General features: G+C 48.7%; 1 protein-coding gene across 1 annotated transcript in view; it reads left to right on the top strand.

The window, feature by feature from the left end:
- NOL11 (nucleolar protein 11) overlaps positions 1-27,814 on the top strand; it is a 367,767-nt gene that overhangs the window by 43,144 nt on the left and 296,809 nt on the right. The window contains exon 7 of the mRNA XM_085617263.1: positions 7,810-7,995. Coding sequence (XP_085473389.1) covers positions 7,810-7,995 — 186 coding nt within the window. The remainder of the gene's footprint in view (positions 1-7,809; positions 7,996-27,814) is intronic.

Below are 27,814 nucleotides of genomic sequence, written 5' to 3'. Positions count from 1 at the left end.
ATTTTGTAAACTGCTGATCTGTTTGTGTCCCTAGTTTATAATTTCAGTGATAAATGTGTAATGTCTTGGCGCACTAAGTGTGTTTGCCAATGTTGTGCCTGGCCTCTCTCCCTCACCATATCTTCTGGCCTGTGTGTACTTGCCCAGGAATTTTACTTCCCCCTGAGCTGCTTCTTCATAGTCCGAAATCTTTTCTCTCAGTTTTGGTAGCATAGTTTCGCTTTCAGAGGCGTAGAACCGATGCTTAAGATCTCCTATCTCATTTTCCAGCTTTGCCAAAGAGTTTCTGATTGATTTTAAAACACCTGCCTGTCTGGCTATGCATTTCTCTCTGATTACCATAGTGAACTCCTCCCATAATGAAGCGTGAGAAGATACTGTGCCCTGATTTAGTTCAAAGTAGTCTTCAATGTCTTTTCTTATCTCTTCGCGAAAAACTGTATCTAACAAAGCATTAGGGGGCTATTTCCAAGTGAACATTTGCTGGTTGCCCCCTGTGACTTCTAAGTGCAAACGACAAGGGGCACGATCAAACAATGTGCAAGGGAGGTGTTTAATGGCCTTCGTCAATGTGGCTAGATCTTCCGAAAACAACCAGTGATGGGTTGTGATACATGTGCCATCAAGTTTATTGGGTTGTTTAATATCGCCATATATCTACCAGTTTCCCTTCAGTGATAATATTATTCAGTGCGGCCCCAGCCTTCGGGTGTAGTCTGCAAGTAGCCCCCATTCTCATATCATCATTAGCCCATAACACCGTGTCACCTCCCATCATAACAATTTTTGCCCACCAAACCAGTCATGCACACTCTCCCGTTTTCTCCATGTAGGCTGCATGCAGCCTGCATGGAGAAAACGGCCTCCCCATAGATGCCTGTGTGGTCTGCTCCCAGCCAATCACAACGCTGCCATTGCAGCATTGTGATTGGCTTAGGGGAGGTGAAGGCGGCTGCCTGCTTCTTGTGAGGAGCAGAGAGAGGAGACACAACACGGGACCGGAGGCGAAGGTAAGTTCATTTTTTTTATTTTTTTATTATTAACCTCCCTTCCACCGCCCACCCGCGAGTCATGCCGGCTGCTACTGGCCGTAGGGTTGGCTGCTCACAGGTCAGACCTTTCGGCCAACCCCTTGCCGTTGACGGCGGGCCATCAGGTAGTTGGCTGACCGAGCTTTTGACACAGGACCTGGCAGGAGGCCAGGCCCTGCTGCCAACCCTTGCACACAGCCGGGGATGGCTGCAGCCAACCCACAAGGTTGTGTGTGGTTGGCTTAATGTATGGTAATAAATATTACTTTACCTTAAAAAAAAAAAACACTGGAATAAACAAAGGTTAAAATAACAGTTAGGTGATGTGAGAAAGTGCCCTTTTTCTCCATGGTTGCCCCCACTTTTTGCTGAACTGCTGATGTACTTTGACTGAGTGTGCCTTAGGCCCTGGGTACTTTATTGGTAGGAGCCCATGTTCTTTCCTTAAAACTGCATTGAAGGCCAAACCCGATTGGCACTCTCTGGCCACAGGTTCGTCCCTGGTAAATGGTACCCTGGGCACTGTGACCAGGGAAGGCCTCTAAGGGCTGCAGCACTTGTTGTGCCACCCTTAGAGGCACTGTACCTTTACTCTCCCACACTGCCTTTGCAGGCTGCGTGTTTTAGTGCAGAACAAAGTAAAGAGTCGACATGGCAAACATGCCTGTGTGCCATGCCTCCAACCCACTGCCCTGACCTAGATCAGCCACCCCTCTAGCTGGGTGCACTATACCAGTGGTGAGGGTACAGGTGCATGAGCCCTGTACCCCTACAGTGTCTAAGCAAATTCTTAGACATTGGAAGTGCAGTAATGCCATTGAGTATATGGTGCTGGGAGTTTCTCATTACGAACTTCACAGTACCATAATGGCTACACTGAAAACTGGGAAGTTTGTATCAAACTTCTCAGCACATTAAATCCACACTGATGCCAGTGTGAGATTTAATGAAAAATGCACACAGAGCGAATCTTAGAGATGCCCCCTGAAAAACGACCTACCACTAGTGTATAGACTGAGTGGCTGCTCGCCAGCTACCACCACCAGACATGTTTCCGGACCCCTGGGTCAAGAGCCTGCTGCTCTTGGGGGTCTGAAACTATAAACATCCTTGGATGAGGTGCCAAGCCTCCTCTCCAGGATGGGCAGGGTCCACGAAGGGGAAGCTTCAAAGGCTTGCCAACTTTGTGAGCTTCCCCATGCCTGTTGCTGCTTTCAGAAACTGGCACCCACTTTGGGAAGGATAAACAAGTGAGGAAGAGAGGTGCGCCCACCTTTGCCAACCCCACTCCTCAGATGGGGAGGCGAGGTGAAGCACAAATCTCAGTCCCCGCCATCTTGCAGACGAGGGGACCCAGCCTACCAGAGTGGGGCATATGCCCCCTCCTACTGGACGGTGGCATAATAGGAGGTGTACCCACCCCAGGGAAGGGACCCATTGGTCCCAACCTTTACTTAGCTGTAACGTCCCTAAAACTAGTATTTAGGGGCACCCCTGAACCTTGCCTCCTCGCACAAGAAACCACAAGAAGAAAAGCAGAAAGACCAAACAGCCGTGCCGAAGCTAAGAATAGAAGGCCGCCCACTGACCTGGCCCTAGCTTTACACGCCTGTCCCCAACTTGAACCTGCAGAAGCGAAATTCCGGTGTGTCCTGCAGTCAGCAACCTCAAGAACCCTGAGGACCTGCCCTGCCTCCCAAAGAAAAGACTTTGTCTCCCGTGAACACTGGATTTGTTCACAAACAGACTCTAGCTCTGGCAAAATCCGCAAGTCTGCACCCGTCGCCCACGGCTTGAGTTCGACTGGCCCAACACCACGAGGAGGTCTCCCTGGCGATCCTGACCCAAGATCCAGTAATCCCTGACCTCCCTCAAGCCTCCAGCCGACAACTGCAGCCTCAATCTGGAAGGTCCCCCCAACCGCGATCAGGAGCTGGTAAGAAGATCCGACCCTAAAAGGCACCCCTGCAGCCGACGCCCCACATCCATGGGTGGCCCAACCAATGGTGTCTAACCAACCCCCAGCATCCGAACTTAACTCTCCAAGTGGTGGTTGCACACAGAAGACCTTCGCCCCATAGCCTGCATTGTGTTTGCAAACCCGGAGACTCCCCATTAAAAGTAACAGGGCACCCGACGACAAACCAGCACCTTGCACCTGGATGCCCTAGAGACGCTGAGGGTGTACCTTTTGGTGCTATCTTGAGCCCCCATTTGCCCTGAGCTTAAGTCCAGGAGCTTTGCTCCCACAACCTTGTGGCATGCTCGTGAGCAGCCACCAACTGGAGGCCCCTTATCCCCATTTGGATAACATTGTGCCTCAGCACCCGGCCTCCCTAGTGCTGCTGAGGGTGTAACAAGAGTGCATCCTTGACCCTGTGGGACCCCTGAGTCTAACCCCAGAAACCAAACTCCCACAACAAAGTACTTACCTGTTAACTGATATCTAAAACTGTTGTTGGTGCCCCCCCCCCCCCCCCCGCCCCCCAGCATCTGCAGGATGAGCAATTTCGGGAGCATATAGTGCAGGCAATCGAGCACTACTTGGGCATAAACGTGGGGTCGGTAGCAGAAGCTGAAATCCTGTGGGAGGCCATGAAGTCAACCATACGGGGAGTAGACATATCTTTCTGCGCGGCAGCGCGTCAAACCCGGCGAGAATTGGTTCTGAGATCGGAGGCCCATATACTGGAACTTGAGCTGAGCAGTAGCGGGGAGGGAGGGAGTCTGGTGCACCGACAGCTAGTGTTGGGGCAGCAGACTCCTGCCAATATTTTGATGGATGAGGTCCGCCTTGCATGGCTGGCATCGCGCAGCAGAATTTACCAATGGGGTGACAAGTCCAGTAAACTACTCCATAGACTGGTCTTGCAACCCCTGTTCTTCCCAGTATACTGGACCCAAATGGGAGGGCTCTCAGTGACCCTCCCTAATAGCAGAGAGCTTCGCAGAGCTGTACACCCCTAAGGAACTTCTACAGGAAGGCATGATACACTGCTTTATAGATGACTTACCTCCCCGGGCCCTCTCAGACGAGTCACGTGCAGATCTAGACCTCCCGCTCACCGAGGAGGAGCTTTGTACAGCGCTGGAGAGGGGTTTTGAATTCTGGAAAGGCTATGGGTCCTAATGGATTGTGAGGTCGCCTTCCATGAGACTGGAGACACACGGAATTGGTCGTGTTTCATTAACCGGGCCAGCCCCCAGACCAACACGCCTCATACTGCCTCATTTCGCTGTTGAATATCGAGGCCAACATTTTTGCCAAAGCATTGGTCAATCGCCTCCAACCCCATGTAACCAATTTGATCCATCCTGACCAGGCCGGCTTTATGCCCCAGAGCGCTACGTGTCATAACATCCGCCGAGCGCCCTCTTGTTGACAGATATGGACAGGGCATTTGACTCCCATAGTTGGGTGTACCTGTTCGCACTCCTAGACCGCCTTAACATGGGTCCGCATTTTTTGTCATATTTAAAACTGCTGTATACAGACCTTACAGCATCTGTGCGTGTTGCGGGATCCACCTCCTTCACATTTCCAATTGGAAGGGGCACCCATCGGGGGTTTCCCTGGTCGCCATAGCTTTTGTCCTTGGCAATGGAGCCTTTAGGGCGTGGGTGCGGATGGATGCCCAGGTAGCAGGCTTTGAGTGGACACCTGGGCTCTTGGGTTCGCATTGCATTATATGCCATTGATGTCCTATTCTTTTTAACTGACATCAACAAGACGGGACCAAGGCTGCTCTGCATCATGCTAATCTTTGGGGAGTCCTCGGGCCTATTTATGAATCGCCCTAAATCCACCCTGTGGGTACTGGGGGGAACGGCTGGACTGGGACCTTGGGATCGGCAGTGCAGGTAACAACGGAGGGACTGAAATATCTGTGATTTTTCCAGTTGGATTTGTCAAGCGTGGCATGGGACAGAAATATTATCCCCATATGGGCGTGGGCGCGGGTACGTGAGGAGATGATAGCTTGGTTGCACATGCCCCTCTCCATTTATGGCAGATTGGTTATTTTTAAAATTGTATCGTTGCCGCGTCTGCTCTACCAATTGCAGAACCATCCTTACCCGATTCTCCCTATGTGGTTCCGCCAGGTTAACGCTGCATTGTCCCAATTTCTGTGGGCGGGCATCCAGAGTTGCGATGCGGACTTGCTTTCAGTCGACATATTGCGGGGGTTGACTACGTCGGCTGTCTAATCGTATTAAATGGCATCGCACCTGCTAGTACTGAATGAATGGTGGTATAGGGATAGGAAGGGCCCCGCATATGCAGTGGAGCGAAGGTGTATGGGTGAGTCTACCCTCCATGCCATATTGTACTCTGCTCCCCTGCGCAACTCTCTACCGCTGGCCACGCGGGTGGTATTCCAGGTGTGGAAACAGTCCCTGCGTAAGATGGGGTGGTGGGACAAGATGACCGGGGAAACCCCACTGTGGCATAATGGTCGACTGCCACACCTGGCAGCGCTACCCGGATTTCGTGGGTGGGACGATGTAGGAATCTCTACATTAGGAGATGTGATGCGAGGATCTGCCTGAAATCCTTCCAAGACCTCCAACAAGAGTATCAGATGTCAAAAACTCAATTTTATAAATACCTCCAATTTCAGCACCCCATTTAACCTAGCATTTCAGGGATTGAGGCTCACCCGAATTTAGTCCTATTGAAGCCAAGGTGTTTATGAGCGATCTGCAAGACCATAAAATCTCAAAAATGTATCAATCACTGGTGACAAATAGCTCTACCACATTAGACCAATTTAAAGAAGCATGGGTGGGTGATCTCAGCCAAATAGATGGAGATGATTGGATGGATGCACTGGCCTCCCCTCGGAGGGGGGGGGGGGCAGCAATAGCAACGCGGCAGCGTCTTAACCAAATTAAATACCTACACTGGGTTTACTATACCAGGCTAAGGTTGTGGAGAGCGGGTCTAGGGTCATCCCCGATATGACTACGGTGTGGTCGGGAGGAGGGATCCCTCATACATATGATTTGGCATTGCACAGCACTCACAAGATTGGGGTGGGAGCTCCCCTCCTCACCAAGATTTGTAATCCTACACATCATGGAGGGTATTGGAGTAATATGTATGAACGGCACCTGTTACTGTTGTGGCTGACATTGTCTAAAAGGGATATCACAAGGTTGTGGAAGTCATCTGCCCCGCCATCTCTTTCGACATGGAAGAATGGACTTGATTTTTGTACGGGATTGGAGATACCAATATTTAAGGCCAGGAGATGCCCGCAAAAGCATCCCAAGATCTGGAAAAGATGGCCAGACTACCGGGGACTACACCTGGACCCAGTGCCCCCAGCGGATGCATCCGTATTGCCAGGTGGGCTTCTTGGGTGAGGGACCGACAACATAGTGATGGAACTCATTTGTTGGTGTGGGCGATGTGGTGTCAAACGAGATGCAGTAGTGGAATAGTGCAACGGGCGGGGGGTTCAATACGTTCATGTTGTCTTGTTTCACATAACCATAATTATGATAATGTATAAACTAAATGTCAATGACAATGCTCTGCAATGTATAATATGGCAGATGTTTCCTGTGTTAACCGCTTCGCGGCTGGAATTTGCCCGCGGAGCGGAAGAATTCCACGCGTGCGCGGGACGAACGGCCCCCGGCCGTCCTCCGCACACGCCCACCATGACGTCTGACGGCTGGGGGCCGTCCGACGCATGGAAGAGGTTAAGGAGCTCTGCATTGTGCTTGACCTTCGACACACAATTTGTTTATATAAAAAAAAAAGTCTCAAACTGTCACCAAATAACCAAAGCGCTTTTACTTACCTGTTTACAGGAAATCTCGAAGTGTAGTATCCAGGTGTACCTACACTGTATAAGAAAAGTAATCTGTAAAGTAATCTACTTGACATCCTATTGAAAAGCCAATACAAAGCATATGTACAATATTTCAAAGCATTGCATAACCAGTGATTCTACTGTAATCAAACCAAAGTATATATAAAACTGCAATTCAAACTGTATAAATGACTTACCTGTGCCAGGCTTGCTTGGTCCTAGGAAATAAAATAACTAAAAATATATTTTTTTAATACAAAACCAATTGGTTTGAAGTTCAGTCTTTGAGTGTGTGCCATCATTTGCTGATTGAGTGTGTTCAACAAATGCTTAATACTACCTTTGATAAAGCCTTACTGCTGGCCCACCCTACCACACATAGAGAGTAAGGTGCTATCTACTTTTACCTCCGCCTACCTTCGCGGTTCCACTGGACCCTGTGCACACTATACCTCATTTTGGTATAGTAAAAACAGAGCCAGCTTCCTCCAGGCGATAATTTCAGTTATGTTTTAAAATAAAAAAGCCAATGAAATTTACCAGTATAGTTATCTCAAATAACTGTAACTTGCATCCGCGACATGCGCAGCTAATTATCCCACATATAACATGTTCTATAACATCAATGATTACATCACTGCAACATTTGAAATTACCGCATTGATGACAAAACTGTGGGGCATGAGTTACAATTAACTTGGAGTACTATATATATATTTTACCTTTGCTTCAAATTAGGGTAAAAGTGGTGTTGTAATAGAGGGCAATCATCAAACACTTTTACAAACAGCTAGGTGTGCAGCACAAAGTGTCCTAGTTTCCTGCATTGAACACCTCTTTAGAGATTAAGCCTATGAGTTAGTTCCTGTGGGTTTGGCTACTTGGAAGCAAAACCTAGAGCATCTTCACAGAGCACGAAGCAAGCTGTTTATTTTACTTTTTTCTTTTAACAGATCCCTGTGGACATGTGTATGAGATTATGGTGCCAGTTCATCAAGCTGAGCAGGCGGAAGAACAGGTTCTGCCTAAATCACTCCTACTAAAACTTCCAACATTTAGTAACACAGCAGTCACCATCCTTAATAAAACCCATGTTGCTGTGTTAGGAATACTGACGGCTGGGCAAAATTCTGCAAAAGGTAAGTTTTCTACACCCTTCATTTATTAGCTTGCTGCTGTTTCATAAGTTGTTGAGCATTTTTCAGAAAAACTGTCATATAGCAATTTCATACGTGAGTCCATAGTAGCTGAGCATATGTCCTTAATATGACCCTTTCTACATCTCCCTCCTGTCTTTTCTTATGCTGTGAATGTGTGCTCCAACCTTCACCACTCCTGGTCTATTTTCTCTCACTATAACTCTGCTGGGATGTGGTATGACTTCCCATGATGGCAGCTGCAACTTAATTACTCTCATCCTGCATAATCCTGCCTTGGTGAGCTTAGTGGCCATTGTCAAAGTGCGAAATCCTGTTTGATGTCAGGTCAGGACATTTCTTGCATGCTCGAAATGCCTCTGGTGCTGCAATGCGCAAAGGTGGAGGAGCATGCCACAGAGGAGAGTTACGCGGCTTGGCTAGACTTCAGCTGAGATCCCAGGACTCATTCGGAGCTGCTGGATGTTTGTCATGGCTAGCCTTCGGCTGTGGGCCAGACCACGCAGGCTGCAGTCGAAGCATTATGGTAGCCAGGAAGATTTGGTACCACACAAAAATTAAACGGAAGCTCCTAGCTGGGTTTGTCAATAGACCCCTCTCTTTCTGGATGTTGTGAGAGCAGGTACTCCATGGGCTGTGTGGTTAGGACAAAACAGATGGTCCTTGACATCATCTGTGCAATAGAAACTCCCCACCAGTGTCCATCACTTTAATTGGACACACCCGGACTTTGGTCCTACACCAGACCTGCCACACCAGCTGCAAGATCACTGGGTGACAGATGGGCAAGGTTAAGTGTCTGTGTAATGTACAAAACTGGATTACCTCCACTCTCCTGCACTCCACCCCCCCAAAAAAGACAGACCTTGTGCACCCCAGAAAACTTAGGGAATATCTTAAGACTGGTGGGAATCCCTGAAGGGCTGGCGGGTGCTAGACCAGATCAGTTTCTAACATTCTAACATCCTGGTTTAAATAATGGTTTCCAGACACAGACTTTGCTATGTTTTTATGCTGGAAAGAGCCCGTGTAGCGTTAACGTCTCGGCCCCCTCTGGGTTGACCTCTGTGACCTATGATTGTCGGGGTCCTGAACTGAGTGGATAGGTTCCTTCTCCTCACAGTGGCCTGGCAGAAACTGGACATTAGCTCTGACTGAACAAAGTCTCAATTTTTCCCGACTGCATGGTGAAGGTGCAGCATCTATGGAAGTCCTTCAGTGAAGTGAAGTAGAAACTCAAGTTTCAAGTTTAATTTATTTGCATAGTTAATATAAACCTTTGCAATACAAATATAATCATAAATTAAAAGCATTTATACATATAAAATGTTATTGTTCCTATATCATATATTTAAAAAAAATGTAAGTCAATTTTATAATCCGAGAGGAGAAAAGGAAGTTCTCCTAACCTAATTGTTTTTTAATTTGCACATATTATTTAAGGGTTTAAGGTACTTCTTTCCAGTCTGTACTTCCCTTCACTGCTTATGCCATACTTCAGTGCAAAGAGTGCTTAAGACCTTAATAAAGTGCACTAGTGCCAAGTGTAGAGTAATAGAAGGGTGCTTCCTCTTTAATCCTCCATGCTAACATTGCACTTGTTCCTGATGTCCAAAAATGGTTAGTAGTTATTGAGTTGGCATTTTCTTTTTGCATGACCTCAGGAACTTTACTAGGCAGCAGTTCAATTGTGGATCATTGGGTGCCAAACATGCCGACACCGCTTGTCTCCTAGTGCGTACCCCTCGCTGGTTAAAGTGGCATTTTAACAGTTTCCTTTCTTGTAAAAGTACTTTACATGTACAGAGCAGGTGCTGAGCCGCATAAGCGACAGAGCCCACTTTTTCCTTCAAGCCATGGTGGGAAATGCTGAATACAAGGTAACAGACTGTGAGAAAGTGGCTCTGTATATACTGTTCCTTAATAGGTACAGGGTGTACAGAGTCCACAGTCCCCAAGGGTTTGACAGAGGCTAAAGTTAGATATAAAAAAAAGAACACAAAGAGAGCGAGGAAAAACGAGGTAACTTGTCCCCTTCCCCAAATAACTTTAGAAAAACAAAATGGACAAGTTTTTGGTGATTTCGAGCAGACGTTGTGCGCTATCACCTTATAGGAAACTTTAAGGAATGCACAACTGTTGTCGAAAAAACCTCTCACCCACCTACCTAGTAGGTGGCATGGTTCATCATTGGGGCCCAGCTGGATTGCCTAATACACTCCAGCTGTGCTACGACGCCTGAGTTACAGCGGAGCAGGATTGTTGAAGTTGAGCAGAGAGTGACATACTATGTGAGGTGTGGCTATAGGTTAAAAATGTCTCTGAGAGATACCCTTTTGAGAAAAAGTTTATTAGAAGGGTCCCAGGACAAATGTTAAAAATTTATGCGGGATAACTGGTTAGGAATCTTATTTTCCTTAGTATCCCTTGTAAATAAGGTCTACTAGTTTCAGCCTGCTAGTTGGTTCCAGAGGCTTTCATCAGGACCAAAAAAGAAATGGTGACTGGCCGTAAAAACATGATATAGGCCAGGTGAAGTGTAAATATCAGCACACACCCTAAAGTGTGCTGTGAGTGTAGTGGCGATTTACTCACAGTATCTCCGTTTGAGAATACCTGAAAATTAAAAGGTAAGTTAGTAAGAAAGAAAACATACAACAGTGGTTAACATGCATCTCGATTGAATGCATGCACCTATGTGCTAATAGCCGGTGGTCTAATGCCAGAAGCATAGTGGACATGCACGAACACTAGAAAGAACTTGCGTGGCTACAATGTGCCCCAATGTGTGGATATACACGGGGAATCCTTGAGTGGATGGGTGTAAGGCAGAGGTCTTCAAACTTTTGGGTGCCGAGACCCCCCTGTCAACATTTTCAGTCGTAAGGACCCCCTCCTGATAAACATTTCTAAACCTGTAGGCACGGCTTCTGGAATTACGAGGCAGGTGAGGACCAAATTACACGACAGGCTTGACTAAATTATGTGGGAAGAAAATGTAAATAATGTTATGTGATGCAGCGTTATTTTGTGATAGAATTGCTTCATTATTTTGATTTTTTTTGCACATAGTAACACTGAGGAAAGATTTCACCCCTTCAGTACCAGTTTATAACCAAAATACAGCAATTAACATCAGAAAGATGTCTAGTCAACCTTTGTGATGGGCCTTCCACTCCACAGGAATACGTGTGCCACATTAGAAGCTCACCTGGCCCTGTCCGGGAGCAGCAGGGGTCCCTTAAAACCCTGGCAGTCTTGTGCAGAGTTGAGCAATTTACCCATGCCACTTTCCTCTCACCCCTCCCTTCCATCCCTCTCTCCTCTCCTCTCCCAATCCTGGATCCCTCTCTCACTTTGCAGGCCATTTTCTTTCACCCCTTCTTACAACTTCTAAACTCTCCCCATTCAACTTCTCACTTCACCCTTAATCACCTCTTGCCATTCTGCCTTTTCACTGCCCTCATCTCTAACAGTTTCTCGCATTTATCTCATGGCCTCTCTGGCCCTGTCACCTACCGTGCCCATCTGCACTTCTCATTCATCTCAAGTCTCTCCGTTCAAATTGTTGTCTATTTGTATCTTACACCTCTCCAGTTCCCCATTCATCTTTCACATCTACCCTTTGTTTTTTCACACCTTCTTGAACCAATGTCCCTCTCCCCTGTTACCTCAGCACCAGTGCTTAATTTGAGCAGGTGGTTTCCGTTGCTCCGCACTGGCACCTAATTGTGCACACTGGCAATATGACAGTCTGCCACATGCCACTTGATGGCTCTGTCTGTGTAATTTAGAGATGAGCAGAACAGCTGTTTATTAATTCAATATACATTAAAAACGATAAACTCCTGACATCCATGCCATTCTTATAGCTTTGAGGGCTTGAAATAGTCACACTTGTACAGAGTTATGGTTGGTAGTTGCATAGGTATTGACATTGGCCGCACATGCAAGGCAATGGGTGGGTGGTTAAAGTTGCAGTGGCCTACTGGTGAGGTTCCTGGCACATGTTTAATTACAAATTAATCACTGCTCAGCACCCACCGCAGTACTCCCTCTCTTCCCCTATCGCTGCTGTCCCTCACCAATGTTGCTTCAAATTACTTTTTAGGTCACAGATCATCTCTCAGCTATCTTCTCTCACAGTTTGACAGTAGCCCTCCTCTGTGCCCTCAACTTTCCCTCACACTCACTTCTTGCGTGTCTGCACTTCCCTTCGGCACTTCACATTTCTCCTCATCCGTGACCTCTTCAATCAAATTCCCTCACTCCCTTGCTGTCCTTTCTCATCCTCTCATCTCTCCTCACTGAGCACACGGGTTGGACCCGTATGCTCCTCTTGGCCTGTGCCACTCTGCTTATTGTTCCCTAATTCAGGAAGGCACGAATTGTCTGTCTTGCTGTTTTGGTGCAGGCCACACAGTTATGGAATGTCCACCATCCTTTGCTTCGCTCCACCAAGACTCTATAATGTAAATAATAATAGTAGTAGGCAGAAGCATGGGAGCGACTAGACCCAAACTTCGCGAGGGGGCCTACACTCCCAGGCAGGGCTGGCCATAGCACTGGCCACACATGGCGCAACAGTCTTTTTTGGTGCCCTATCCCCGTTTCCTCCTTCTCTATAAATTCCCTCACTACCATTCACCAACAAAGCACCTCATCTCTCTGTAGCACCTTTCTGACAAACATTTTTTTTTTTATATTGCCACTCAGTTTACTCACAGTTCTGAGATCTGCATAGTACATGTTCTTTGTAGCAGGCACATTAACCCTCTGCACTCTGTGGATGAGAAGTGTGCCCATGTGAGTGCACCGTGAGTGATGCAACAGTGTGAGAGTAGGAAAAGAGGAGTGTCTGGAGGGTGAGTGAGGTGACCATGAATTTGGGTGCGGATGTAAGTGCAGAGCGGGATGAATGAATGCATGGTTAATGATGGGCTTGTTTGAGCAAGTTGCAAATTGAGCAGTGAGGGGACAGGTGAATGAGGTGTCACATGAGTGCAGATGAGTGGTATGACTGCAGGCTGAGGTACAGGGTGAACAACGCAAGTGCATTGTGATTGCAGAGTGAGCACTGTGAGTGCAGTGTGAGAGGGTGAATGATGTGAGTGCATGGTGATCAGTGTGAGTGCATTGTGTGCAGCGTGAAAGTGAAGTGTGAGAATGAGAAGTGAGTTCTCTGAATGCAGGGTGCATTCCCAAACACTTGAAGTAACTCAGCATATTATTGACGGCAGCGTAGGGTTTAAGATACAAGTTAAACTATTGCTATTATGGCATTAATCAGGGATCAAGGGTGGAGGAAATAAACAATATGCTGATCCTGCAACACACTTCCTGTCCTATGGTTAGGGTTGCCTGCTCATTATTTTGATATCCCAAACGGTACAAAAATAAGCAGTCACCTAAAGCTGTATATTTCAGCACTCATCTGTGCGTACTTAGAACAGCAAATATAAATAGAAAGCACTTTTGTGTTCTAGGGCTGCCTCAATGACCCATGACTGATAATTAAAGGGAACAAAGACAGAAAAGTCACATTACGAATGAATGCATATGATTTTATTTACAATCCCATTTAGTGTCAAGAGGAGGCCTTTGCAGGCTCTTTAAACATCAAATGGCTGGTATTTTTCTTCTTGCAACCCTACTTTATATTTATTTTCATGAAATGCATTCTCGCACTACTGCAGTAACTGTAAAATAAAAATGTAAGGAAAAGGCAGAGTTGGGGCCCAGGGGGTACTGGAGCTAGAAAAAAAAACTAAGCCTCAGTAACCACTTTACAAAAGGTATGTAAATCTGCAAATGGTCCTTAATGACCTGTGAAAAACTCAGGAGATAAGACTGCAGACATCCCAGCGGAGTCCACAGCAGCTCGAGCTGAGACACACTACGGGGGAGGAGGGGGGCTGAATCCCTTGTTGTGCCTGGGCAGAAGTGTGACCGGGAATGCGCGACCCCCTTCCATCACTTCACGGCCCCCCTGGGGGTCGCGCCCCACACTTTGAAGACCCCTGGTGTAAGGTGAGTCAATAGCGTAGTATCTTAGGGCACATGGTGCTCATAATCTCTATTGACTATCAGTAACGTGCGTGTGTTTGGTGCAATAAAATCTTGCATCCCACACACTCTATTGTATTTGTGAATGGTAACGCTTGTGATGGCTAGTACAAACTCTTAGCGACATACGCGTGCATATCATTCAAATTGGTTGAATTGTGGCGCGTTGCGTCTTAATTGCAAAGTATCGTGAAGATTAACACACGGACAACAACATGAAAGACAGACAACATGTAAGCTGGTAAAGCGATCTCACTTGGGTATCGAGGTGATTATGCCTCTGATGACCGATCGACGTGACAAATTCCCCTCATGACCCTAATGAAAATAGAGAGGGAATGGCGATGTGTGGATCTTAAGGTTAAGCTGAATGAGAATCCAAGGGGTCAGTTACTGTGTATACATAAGCCTCTCCTGCTCGGACTTGTGTTAAGTGCCAGGGTAGCGAGTGGGTCAGCGTGATCGAATGAAGCCTAGTACTCACGTTTGCCAGGGAAATTAAGGTCCGAAGTACTTAGTACGCCGATCAGGTCCGCTTGGTGAGCCCCGTACTGTAGGTAGGAGGGGGCTAAGAAGGAAGCGGAAGAAAGGCGGAATGTCACGTGGGCGGCCCTGGAAGACTAGAACGGGGTGACTGTAACGGGTAATTGCTGCGCATGCGTGTGCGTGCAATAAATGAAAAAGAAAATGGTCACAAGGAGAAACCAGTACGATTAGGTTATGGAACAGAGGTAGTTTTGTAGTACCGCTGCAGTGCAAATCGGTATAGGATGCATGTCATACTGTGTATATAGAAGACTAATGCCATGTTGGGAAATAGACTGGGTGTTTCCTTGTGAGTAGTGTGCTCAAGAGTCTTAATAAAGTTTTTGGCTCAGATGGTATGAAAGGAGAACCCGGAATGATTTGATTAAGGAACAGAGGAAGTTCTGTAGTACCGCTGCGATGTAAGTCGTTGTAAGATGTATGTCATACTGTGTATACAGAAGACTAGTAAAGTGTAGGAAAATGAACTTGGTGCCTCCCTGTGAGTAGTGTGCTCAAGAGTCTTAATAAAGTTTATTAGGGGATGGCTCAAAATGGTATGGAAGAATGAGGATCAAGAAGGCAAAGTATTCTAACATATAGTGTATATTATAAGGTATAGTAAGGTAAAAGTCCTCGTATGTGTATACTTTAAATATGAGGTAGTCGCTGTGCACAGATGATATGGGCACAGTAGTCCTAGTGCGGAAGGGCAGAAATGACGTCCACACAAGGTCATGTGAAAGGGAAATGGGGTTTCAGTAGCGACAAGCAAATGTCATTGAGGTTGAGCATATGTCTGGGATGGTAATTAAGTTGCACATATATTTCCAACTATTAGGGAACGTGTAGTTTAAACCGTGGTTGTCTATGTGACACCATTGATATTTATGAACGATGTATGCTATTCCAGGGTACGTTGTCGTTTAGCCCTGAGATGTGGGTTGAGAGTCTGTAGACCCAACGCTGTTCCTTTTCGAACAAACGTTCTTGGATGTTAGTTAGATTAGACTCAAGTTGTTCAATTATTAGAACCCAGGACATGTCATTGGTGGTATGTCCCTTAGTTAGAAAATGTTCTGTGAGTTTTGTCGTGCTGCGTTTGCAACAGATGTTGCTGCGATGTTCGCAGATTCTGATTTTGACCTTTCTGCTGGTCATCCCGACATATTGTAATTTGCAAGGGCATGTGATAAGATAGATTACATTTGCCGAATTGCAATTTGTATGTTTCATGATGGTCCAGGTTTTGCCTTGTTCGAGATGTAAGGTTTTTGTTGGTTGAGTAAGATTGCAAATGCTGCAGTTGCCACATGGGTAATGGTCTGTCACTTCTGGTAATCCCCATGCATTACGTACTGTGTTGGGGACGTTTGGGACCTTTTTTGGTCTGGTAGATACAAGACTGTCTTTAAGGTTGTGAGACCTTTTATAGGAGAATAAAGGTTTGTCCCATTGCAGTTTGCCTGAAGTTACCATTTTCCAATTACTTTGAATGAGTTTAGCTACTTTGTTCGAAATGGAGTTGTAGGTAGTTATGCATGTGAGCGGTATAGATGTCGGCGTATCAACTTTGGGTTCCAAAAGGCTGTCTCGGTTTTGGTTCCTGGCTCTTTTTTGCGCTCCTTGGATAATTTTGTTAGGGTATCCACGGTTTTGTAGTTTTGTTGTCAATTCTTCTGATTGTCTTTTGAACTCTTTTATTTCGCTGCAATTTCGGCGCAGTCTGAGGTACTGGCCAAACGGTAAATTGTCCCTCTGAGCGCAAAAAAGAACCAGGAACCAAAACCGAGACAGCCTTTTGGAACCCAAAGTTGATACGCCGACATCTAGGGTGTGTGCTGATATTTACACTTCACCTGGCCTATATCATGTTTTTACGGCCAGTCACCATTTCTTTTTTGGTCCTGATGAAAGCCTCTGGAACCAACTAGCAGGCTGAAACTAGTAGACCTTATTTACAAGGGATACTAAGGAAAATAAGATTCCTAACCAATTATCCCGCATACATTTTTAACATTTGTCCTGGGACCCTTCTAATAAACTTTTTCTCAAAAGGGTATCTCTCAGAGACATTTTTAACCTATAGCCACACCTCAGATAGTATGTCACTCTCTGCTCAACTTCAACAATCCTGCTCCGCTGTAACTCAGGCGTCGTAGCACAGCTGGAGTGTATTAGGCAATCCAGCTGGGCCCCAATGATGAAGCATGCCACCTACTAGGTAGGTGGTGAGGGGTTTTTTCTACAACAGTTGTGCATTCCTTAAAGTTTCCTATAAGGTGATAGCGCACAACGTCTGCTCGAAATCACCAAAAACTTGTCCATTTTGTTTTTCTAAAGTTAGATATAACCTTACTCTCTAAAGTGGTAGCTTGTTCGAGCAGTAAGGCAGTATCAGAGGACAGTGTAAAGCATTTGTTGTACACACTCAGTCAGCAAATGGTCTCACACACTCAATAACTGAACTCTAGGCCAATGGTGTATATATAAAATCATATATGCTTGTTTTATTTTAGAACCAACACTTGGCATTAAAATATACTTTCTCAGAATGAGATGCTTTATATAAATACTTTTGCCACATGCAATTGACTTTTGTAAACAGTTACAAGTGGTTGCAATAGGCAACACAATTTTTTTTTTTTTTTTAAAAGATTTTATTGTGCATAAAAAGGGTTACAAACACGGGCCTACAACCACCAGGGCCGGCCGCTAGTAGTCGAAGTGTTCCAGCATATCAGAAAACAATGGCTGGCCCACAGGGGCTCCGCACTATCACAGTAAATCAGACTGCACATAAAGGAAATCAGAATACACACTTTTAGTATAAATAACAACAAAAAAGAAAAATACAAAAATACAACAAACAAGGCGAAACGACTTATGAAGGGCGGCGAACACCAGCCGGGGGAGTCAACACCCAACCACCCGAGGGCGGTCAATAAAAGAAGACCTGAGAGGGAGGGGGGGGCCACGAGAGAACCAAATCTGTACTCCGAAGTACGAGATGTACAAGGAACCCTCAAGGATCAGGGGGACGAGGCAACCCCGGACGTATCTACCAAAGGGGGAGCACAGATAGACCCACGATACGCGTTCCACTGCCCCCAAATTTTACCCCAAGCCCCCGGTTTACCACGGGCCACATACACCGTTTTCTCCCTGAACATGCACCAGTCCATGTTTTCCTTCCAGACGGACACGGTGGGAGGCCGCTGGGAACGCCAAAGCTGCGCAATATCTCTCTTTGCAATCATGTTCCCCAAGGCCGCCCACCGAGCCTGAGCCGCATTGCAGTCATTGGGCTCCCATACATTCAGCACACAACGACGCACCTCCGGCAGCAGAGCGACCCCCGGTGACTCGTCTCATAATATCATGCACCCGGCGCCAGTATTCCGCCACCTCGCGGCATTCCCATAGGATATGGAGAAAAGTAGCACTGAGCCCGCAGCCACGCTTACAGAGTCCGTCGTCTGAAAACCCCATCGAGACCAGGCGGGGGCCCGTCACATATACACGATGGAGAATCTTAAGCTGGACCAGGCGGAGACGGGCCAGGATGGCCACCTCCTTAGGGGATGACAGTGCAGTCTGCCAGACCTCATCGTCCAGCTCCACCCCATCTCCCGTCCATGCCTCCCGAAGACGCACCAAGAGGTCAGCCCGATTGTTTATCAGTTTTTTGTAAATCAGGGAGATAGTACTGTCGGGGACGTGACCGTCGAGTATGCGGTCCTCGAGAGGCGAAGAAGAAGGGACCGTGGTCCCCTCCCCAAAGACCGAAAGCAGGGCGTGCCGAACCTGTGCATAACGGAAGAACTCTCTGTCACTAAGCTCAGACTCGCGCTGAAGCGCCGCGAAGGATTTAACCGCACCTTTAACCCACAGGTCCCCCACTCTGCTGATGCCGATCGTATCCCAGCGCTCGAAGCCTTTCGTTGTCCAGAGGCTTCCCAAGCGGTCTGAGTCGAATAGAGGAGTGGTGCACGTTAAACGCTCACTCCAGCCCATCGCAACGTTAGCCGCCTTCCATACACGGACCGCAATCCTGGTAGGGCCCGTAAGGGCCCCACCAGCAGACCGCGAGTAAAGCGCTCTGTTATAGTTACCGCCGGGGAGCAGGAATTTATCCATCTCATATGCCGGGTTCGAACCAGGAGCGTACGTAGCATGATTAATGGCAGACAGCTGGGAGGCCCAATAGTACCGTCTAATATCAGGAAGCGCGATGCCCCCGTCATACCAGGAAAGAGTCAGCTTGGCCAAAGCGATACGCGATCGCCCGTCCCAAACCAGTCTCCTCTGCAAACTCTCCACCTCCCTAAAGTAGGCCGCAGGAATGACATCGAAGGAGTTCTGGAGTGCATAAAGGAATCTGGGAAGGGACATCATTTTAAACAGCGCCGCGCGACCAAGCGGAGACAAGGGCAGCTTACACCACCGAGCCGTATCTGCCCTCAAACGCCGGAGTGGAGACAGGAGATTCTGCTCATAGCGGACCGCCGGATCCAACGAAACGTACACCCCCAGGTATTTAAAGCCGGACTGAGATATTTGGAGCGGAAGCCGAGGCGGCAAGAGAGGAAGACCACCAGAGATAGGATACACACAAGATTTGGACCAGTTGATTATCAGACCCGAGTTTTTCCCAAAGGAAGTAAGGACATCAAAGAGAACATTGAGCGACTTCCGCGGTTAAGTGAGATACAAGAGAATATCATCCGCGTACAATGAAACCCGATCCTCGAAGCCCGGAGCCCTCTAATCGAGGGCTCCCAACGGAGCCAGGCAGCGAGCGGCTCCAGGGCGAGAGCAATGAGCAGCGGGGACAACGGGCACCCCTGCCTAGTTCCCCTCCCGAGAGTGAAAGGCCGAGAAACCCGCCCATTGACAACCACCTGAGCCATTGGTCCAGCATAAAGGAGCTTCACCCAGCCAAGGAACCCCTCCCCAAACCCAAACTTCGCCAAGACGGCCCAAAGAAATGGCCATTCAATGGTATCAAAGGCCATCGTGGCGTCTAGGGAAACCAATATGGCCGGTTCAGCAAAGTACTCGGCCCTAGCAAGGACGCCATGCAGACGCCGTAAGTTGAGAGCGGTATTACGATGTGGGATGAAGCCACATTGATCCGGATGTATCAAGTCACATATAACGCTCAGCAAGCGATTAGCGAGGACCTTAGCAAGGATTTTGGGTTCGGCATTCAGCAGGGAAATAGGCCTATAGGAGGCACAGCGGTCACGTGGCTTTCCCTCCTTGGGAATCACTACTATAGTAGCCAGACGCTGGTCGTCAGGAAGGGAACCCCTCTCGAGCGATTCCTGAAACATATGACGGAGGAAAGGCGCGATTTTATCCGGGCGCAACTTATATAGTTCAATCGGCAGGCCGTTGGGGCCCATAGCCTTGCCCGAGCGGAGGGAGCGAATCGCAGTAGCTATCTCTTCGACAGACAAAGGGGCATCCATCAGCTCGCGGTCCTCGACGGATAAGCCGGGCAGGGCAATATCCTGAAGCAGAAGACGAGAGTCGTCCTCATCTCTATCGGACACCGGGGAGTACACTGCACGGAGGTGGTCAGCAAAACACTCAACAATCTCACCAGGCTCAGTCACACACACTCCATCCGACACCCGAAGCTCCGGGACCACCCGATTCACTCTCTCCTTCTTGTCCAACCAGGCAATCAGCTTACCCGCCTTGTCTCCGGCGTCATACAACCTGCCCTGCTGCTCCCTATATATAGTCTTGGCAGCATCAGTGACGAGAGACTTATATTCAAACTGCTTCAGGCTGAGGGCATGCAGCCCATCCGGGGTGACACCCGCCTCCAAGGCTGCCTCCAGCCCCGATATTTCAGTCTCCAGCGTCACAACCGCCTCTCTCTTGACCCTCTTGGCCTCCACTATCTGGGACAGGGCATGCCCGCGGAGCACTGCTTTGAAAGCTTCCCACAGGGACACCGAGGACAACACCGACCCCTCATTCTCAGAAAAATATTGATCAATCGACTTAATCAGGCTATCACGGATCTTGGGGTCTCGCAGGTACCAAGGGTTAATAGGAGCGATCCGCCCAGCGGACCGCGACCCGGTGTCAAAAAGCAACCACAGTGGGGAATGATCAGAAATACCCCTGGCCAGGTGTTTGACCTCTCGAATCCGAGCAGCCTGGGCCGCGGGCATAAGGAAATAATCCAGTCTGGAGAGACTCCCATGGGCCCCAGAGTGAAAGGTGTACTGACACTGTGTCGGATGCATTAACCTCCAACAGTCCACCAGACCGAAGGTCTCCAGGAGCCCGCCCAGCCACGCCTGGGCAGCAGGGAGGGCCCTGGGCGGATGACGGTCCAGGTCACCCGAGACAACCGAATTAAAGTCCCCACCCATAAGCAAAAGACTGTCAGGAAGCCCAAGCAACATACGACCCAAGTCTGAGAAGGTGGAGTTCTGGAGGCCCGGGGGAACATAGACCGAGATCAAGGAAAGGGACTGCCCCTCCCACCTCCCAGTCAGAGCCACATAGCGCCCTCTATCGTCTGGGACCACCCTGGTGATCTCCAACGGAAGTGAAGCTCGCAAGAGAATGCCCACCCCTCTCGAACCAGTGGTGAAACCAGAGTGGGCCACAAGTCGATATCCCCCCCTGTTCATAGCCCGACAAACATTGCCAACCAGATGCGTCTCCTGTAAGAACACCACATCAGGAGTCAGACGACGCAGATATTGCAGCACAACACCCCGTTTGATACGGTCCCCCAATCCATTGACGTTCCAAGACCTCAATCTCAACCCGTCCCCCCCCCATCCCATCCAATAGATCAAGGGCCCCCTAGCAAAGAGCTCAACACCCAAGGATGAACCATAGCCAATACTTCGCCTTGAAAACAAAAAACACAAATGCAAACAACCCCACCCACCCACCAACCCCCCCCAAACTCCAACACCCCCCACCCTGCACCCCTGCGGTCCAAAAAACCACCCCAACTTGCAGTGTGCCTGTCGCCCTACAAACCCCATTCTACGAAAAGACCCCGGAGGAGGGAAGGGACCCGTCCCCGCCCGCTCCCCACACACAACATAGTGAAACAAAATGCACAAAAGAAGTAGAACCCAGCCGAACAGTACAACCTGGCAGAGTCCGGGACCATAAGTCACTCCAAAGGAGACCCACCACCCTCGGCACCGGCAGAGGGCCCAGTCCGGTCACCCCGGTCTGGCAGCGAATCCAGCCAGTCACTCACAGTCACAGGAGAGTCAAAAAAGGTAGTCCGATCTTCATGTTCCACTCGGAGCCTTGCAGGATAAAGCATAGAGTACTTGAGACCGAGGTCCCGGAGACGCCGCTTCACCCCCTGGAAGCCCATCCGCTGTTTCTGGACAAGTTGGGTGAAGTCCGGGAAAAAGTTAATGGAAGAGTTCTCATGTCGGACCGGGCCATGAACCCGTGAGGCCTGCAGAATCGCGTCTCGGTCTCTGTAATGGAAAAGTCTCGCAACGATAGGCCTCGGGGGGGGGCGCCCGGTCGCGGCCGGCCACCTGGGACTCGATGGGCCCGCTCCACAGCGAAAAACTTACTCAGGCCAGCGGGAGCAAAAGGTTCGAGGATGAGCTCCTTGACCAGGAGATCAACCGGGCGGTTATCGGAGGTCTCCGGAACGCCTATGACGCGGATGTTATTGCGGCGGGCCCGTCCCTCGAAGTCTTCCAGCCGCCGGGCCATCAGATCATTGGCCGACTTGAGATCGCGAGAGTGGCCTGCAGGTCCGACACGTCCGTACCAAGGGAGGACGTCCGCACATCCAGCGATTGAACCCTCTCGTTGGTCTTAGAGAGATCCGCCCGGATTAGCGTAATGTCAATGGCCACCGTGTCGATTTTACGGGCCAAGGCCTCGTACTGTGTAGCGATGGTCTCTCTGATGCCCTTAATGGCGCCCATGATGTCCTGCAGGGACAGATCCGAAGAAACGGACGGGCCACCACCGGTGTCCTCCGGGGGGACATTGGCTGTCCCGGGGGATCCTTTACCCTGAGTGTAGCGGTCCATGTTGTTCGTCTGGACCGGTCCCCCACGTAGGGATGTCTTGGTCTTACGCCTCTCGGGGTCTCCCTTGCCTCCCATGAGAACCTCGATCGCCGAAGGGGACCACCGAGGAAGCGTCTAGGTGGCACAGGCCAGGCAGGCGCGTGTTGCACCACAGGCCGCAATATGGCGGAGCGAAGGGACCACCGTCAATGAGCACACTGGCAGCAGACGAAGCCACCGGCATCAAGCGAAGGCAAAATGGAAGCCCAGTCGCACCAAGCAAGTCCACAGTCCAGCCCCTCAAAGACCAAAAGTGAAACCGAAAGTGATGTGACGGCCACTGGCACCGCTCCGCTGCCGTTGTTCAACTACGCCCCGGCTCCACAGATCACCCTCGCATCGGGCACAGCCGTAGGGTGGGCCTCAAAAGTTCAAACCACCATAACTCCGGATTGCCAGGTCCGATTTGATTTCCGAAAGGAGTTTAGTGTTCAGCCAGCATTCGTCTCCCAGATTCCATCAACCGAGTCAGGATAGATTCAGGATAAATTCCGAGGAGCAGCGAGGGTCCGGGGAGCCCTGTGCTCACGCGACCATCTTGGATGCGCGCTAGGCTCCTCCGGCAACACTATTTTAAACACAACAATGCATTGAGCTAATGGAAATTTCAAGTTATTTGCAACAGATTACTTTTAGGATTACTTTTGGAATTCCAGGACTGTATCCTAGATTCATTCCTGGGTCAGTACTTAGAATCAAGTGATGAAAGTCGACTTAATTACTGTGATGATTTTTAAACCATATTTAGCTATTTTAAAAGTTGACACTTGGAAAATATTTCAGAGAAAACAGTCAATGATTCCCTATGGAAGAAAATGTAAGTTGCAGGTACAGTATGTTCTCGTTACTTTTGTAATCCAGTACTGGGTACCTAGGCTCAGTACTGGGACCTTTATCCAAACCAGGTAAGTAATTACGTTTTCAGATATTATACGATTTTTAAAGAATATTTAAATTTTGCAGAAATTGACACTTAGAAGAAGTTTCACAGAAAAACAGTCAGTGATTTCTTATGGGAGAAAATTGGGTTACTGGTAAGTACAGTTGTAAGTATTTTTCAGAGTCAGTGCTATTTTTGTTTTCGTTACTCGGCTGATTTTTGGTGAATATTTTAAGATTTGAAAAGTCCACACTTAAAAGAAATTTCAGGAAAAAGCCAGTCAATGTTACCCTATGAAGAAAATAGTTGTCGGTTTAAGGGTAAGTACTCGACTGGCAGAGTTGAGGTTCTGGGCATAGAGTCAGGGGTCCCCCAGGGTCAGGTAGGTACAGTTGGTTCACCCTCAGCGACTCTAGGGCGGCCGGGTGCAGAGAGAGTTAGGCCCAATGTTATCCTATGATGGATAGGGGGTCCTTGGTTGGTGGCTCCTGACTAGCAAGCCACGCGGCTGTGGGAGCTGGGCTCCTGGTCACTTTCTCAGGGCAAGTGGGGAAGTAGGTAGGTGTAGAGGTTGCACTGCCAGGGCCACTCGGGCGGCTGGGTGCAGGGTGCTTTTGAGCCTTCGGGCGCTCAATTGATTTCAATGGGAAATCTCCAGTTTAGAAAAAGACTGCAAGCTCGGGGACGAAGATTCTTCAGGTGCTACCACCACTTTGAGAGGTAAGTTGGGTACTTGGAGGATAGGTAGGTACCCCGGGATTGGGCACAGGGGGCCGCGGGGCGCCGCGTGCAGGGGTGCCTTTTGGTGTCTGGAAATCTTACCCTCTGTTGATCGCGGTAGGGGGGGGCACCTTGTTCTGAGGCTGCAGGCTTCTTCAGGAGTGTCGAGGGAGGTCCTTGGGTGCCGGACTCGGGGTCCCAGTCGCTGTGGGGTCGTCCTCATGGTCTTTGTTCACTCCGGCACTGGCCAGGCTTGGCTGGTGCAGAGTGTGCTGGTTTCGCGGTTCCGGGCTGCTGCCAGGGATTAGAGGTAGGTTTTGAGTAGAGCCTCTACTCATGGGAGTCCCAGGGGCTTAGAGCCAAAAGGTAGCCAGGTCCTCCGGGGTTTTGTGAGGATGCTGGCCACAAGAGATGACGGGTTGGAGCAGGAGCAGGTTCGAGGGTCGTCAGGCCGGTAGGGCTGGGGCCAAGGCAGTTGGTGTCTTCCTCTTCTTGGCAGCTGCAGGGCAGGTCTTCTTTCTTCTTGCTCTTCTTTGTATTTCGGAATCTGGAATCTGGGGAAGGAATGTTCAGGGTGCCCCTAAATACTAGATTTAGGGGTGTTACAGGTAGGTGAAGGGCAGGGACCAATGGGTCCCTGTCCTGGGGTGGGTACACCCCCTATCCTGCCTCTCTCCTGTGGGAGGGGGGCAGTAGCCTAGTCCTGATAAGGTAGGGCTTCCCATCTTCAAGATGGCGAGAGCCCAGAGATGCGCTTCACCTCGCCTCCCCCACCTAAGGGGTGGGGTTGGCAAGCTGGCACATCCCCTGTCCTTATTTGAGTTTTCCGGCCAAGCTTCCCGCCACAGTGGGGGGTTGCAGTGGCCTGGGGAAGCTCACAGAGGCGGCATGCCTTTGAACCTTCCCCCTGCCCATCCTGGGGGAGGAGATTTAGCATCTCACCCAGGATGTGAATTGTTGCAGGCCCAGGAGAGATGGGGCTCTCCTACCCAGGGGTCCAGCAACTTGTCTGCTGTGTGGCAGCCTAAGCAGGGTCAGAGCAGACGTGGATTGTAGGTTCGCTTTAAGGGGGCGTCTCTAAGATGCCCTCTGGGGTGCTTGGTACATTAAATCCCACACTGGCATCAGTGTGGGTTTAATGTGCTGAGAAGTTTGATACCAAACTTCTCAGTCTTCAGTGTTGCCATTATGGTGCTGTGGAGTTCGTGTTTGACGAGCTCTCTGCACCATGTACTCTTAAATGGCAGCACTGCACTTACAGTGCTCAGGAATCGACCCGGGTACTGTAGGGGCACAGGGCCCCTGCGCCCACACCATTGGCATAAGGCACCCAGCTAGAGGGGTGGCTGATGTATGCCATGGCAGTGTAGGTGATGGGCATGGCACACAGGGATGTGTGCCATGTCGACTTTGTTTTGTCTTGCACCCAGCCTGCAAAGAGGGGGGGGTTTGTGTGTGTGTGGGGGTGGGGGGGTGGGGGGTGTGTGTGTGTGGGGGTGGGGGTGGGGGGGTGTGTGTGTGTGTATATATATATACAGGGCCTCTAAGGGTGGCACAATGAGTGCTGCAGCCCTTAGAAGCCTTCCCTGGTCACAAGGCCCTGGGTACCTAGGATACCATTTACCAGGGGCTGACATGTGGTCAAGGTTTGCCAATTTGGGTTTTGTGTGTTTTAGGGAAGGAACATAGGCCCTGGGCACCTGATTGGCAGGAGTCCAGGGCACACTCAGTCAAAGTACATTCAGCAAAAAGTGGGGGCATACCATGCAAGACAAATGGCACTTTCTCACACAGGCCAAATCTGTATTTCAAAAATTTGATTTGTGTGGTTTTGGCATAGCCCAGATCAAAATAATTTTGAGCGGCTGGTGCCGTATAGGTGTTCAGAGTCATCCACCCGTGTACCCTTTTTGAGAGAGATGACAAATGTTTGACCGTCTTCCAGATCTTTTTTTTTAACGTGCTGGTATTTGTGGGTGTATCCCAGAGCTGGTTCAGCCTTATATTGTGCAGGCTGCTCTTGAGATATTTGGCAGCGGGTGGAGTGGTTTGTTGTTGTGCCTCATTCCATAGATGTTCATTTAGAGTTCCTTGAGCAAATTTCCGCTTTTTGTCTCCGGTAATAATATATGCCCCTTGTCTCGCAAGTGACTGTTTCTGTATACCAAATTCTAGCCTGATTTGCTCAGGTGAGGTATATTTGGGCAGACCAAAAATTACCCTATAAGAAGCTGCTGCTGCAGTGTCCAGTATCGTAGCATCTCTTCCTCTCTGTACCTCGCTGCCATAGGCAATTTTTGGCAGAGACGGAGCACAAGCCTCCTGTACCAAGGGCAGGATCTATGGGCCGTTTAATTTGATGTGTAATGCTTTGAAAGAGATTGCCGGGGCAAGGCCTTTATGCCTAATGCTGTTTTTCTATTTAGAAAACCGGCCGCCTTTATCTATCTTCACGCCAATATATTTTGTATTCCAACGTGTCTTCAATTCGGGTCTTTCCCCGAAACCAAGCTGCAGGTTTTTTCCTTTTTTTGCTGACCGTCATGGTTCTAGTTTTTTCCAGATTTATCGTTAGACCATTTGCTTTAGAGTAGTCCTGCGCGACATTTTAAAAGATGTTGTAAGCCTACTTGCGTTTGGCTGATCAGGATGATGTAGTACGCATATAGGAAGCCTGGTAGTATTAAACCTCCTAGTTTTGGGGCGTGTGAGGTACAACTGTTTAAAAGCAGGACAAGATCTGCTAGAAATAAATTAAACAGTGTTGGAGCTAAAACACATCCTTGTTTAAGCCCAATGTCAGTTGGTATACGCCTTAACAGTAAGGACCCATCGCCCAACTTTATCTGAACCCATGTATCTGTGTGCAGATTTAATAGGAGCTGTGGGATCACCCAACTGTGCAGTTTGGACCATAGGCTCTTGCGATTTATATGATCGAAGGCTGCCTTATAGTCTATAAGAAATAGGTGTAGGGGCATCTTTGCAGATTCTGCCTTAACCATTAGCATTGCCATAGTTAGTATATTTGTGGTTGTCCCGACTGTTTTTGCTAAGCCAGTCTAATTTGGTAGGATTACAGCTTTCTCATTGGCCCAAGCCTGGATCTCTTCTATTTTTTTTTTTTGTTGAAACATTTTATTGTTTTCCAAATCAGCAAGTCATCAAACATCTCCCCACCTCCTCCCCTCCAGGAAGTACCGCACAGTTAGCAGCAAAACCGACTCTCTAGGAGACGGAACAACAAGCCTGGATCTCTTCTAGTAGCATTCCTGCAAAGAACTTTGCCTCATTGTCCATGTGGGCAACTAGTCGATAGTTTTGTGGTAGCGATTTTTTGCAGATTAAAAAAATTGGTGAAATAATTGATCCTCTCCAGGAGCACAGCAGTATGTTCAGCAACCTTATTTCTGTGAAAAGTGGTTTGAATGCTATGGCCCATACGTTTGCATCCTGTTTATAAAGTGACAGTGGTATGTCGTTTGGGCCTGGGGCCCCTTCTCTCCTTCCCTTC

This window comes from Triturus cristatus, chromosome 7 (assembly GCF_964204655.1).
Source record: "Triturus cristatus chromosome 7, aTriCri1.1, whole genome shotgun sequence".
Taxonomy (NCBI): domain Eukaryota; kingdom Metazoa; phylum Chordata; class Amphibia; order Caudata; family Salamandridae; genus Triturus; species Triturus cristatus.
Note: the sequence above shows the minus strand (reverse complement) of the source record. Positions and strands in the feature narration are given on the sequence as shown.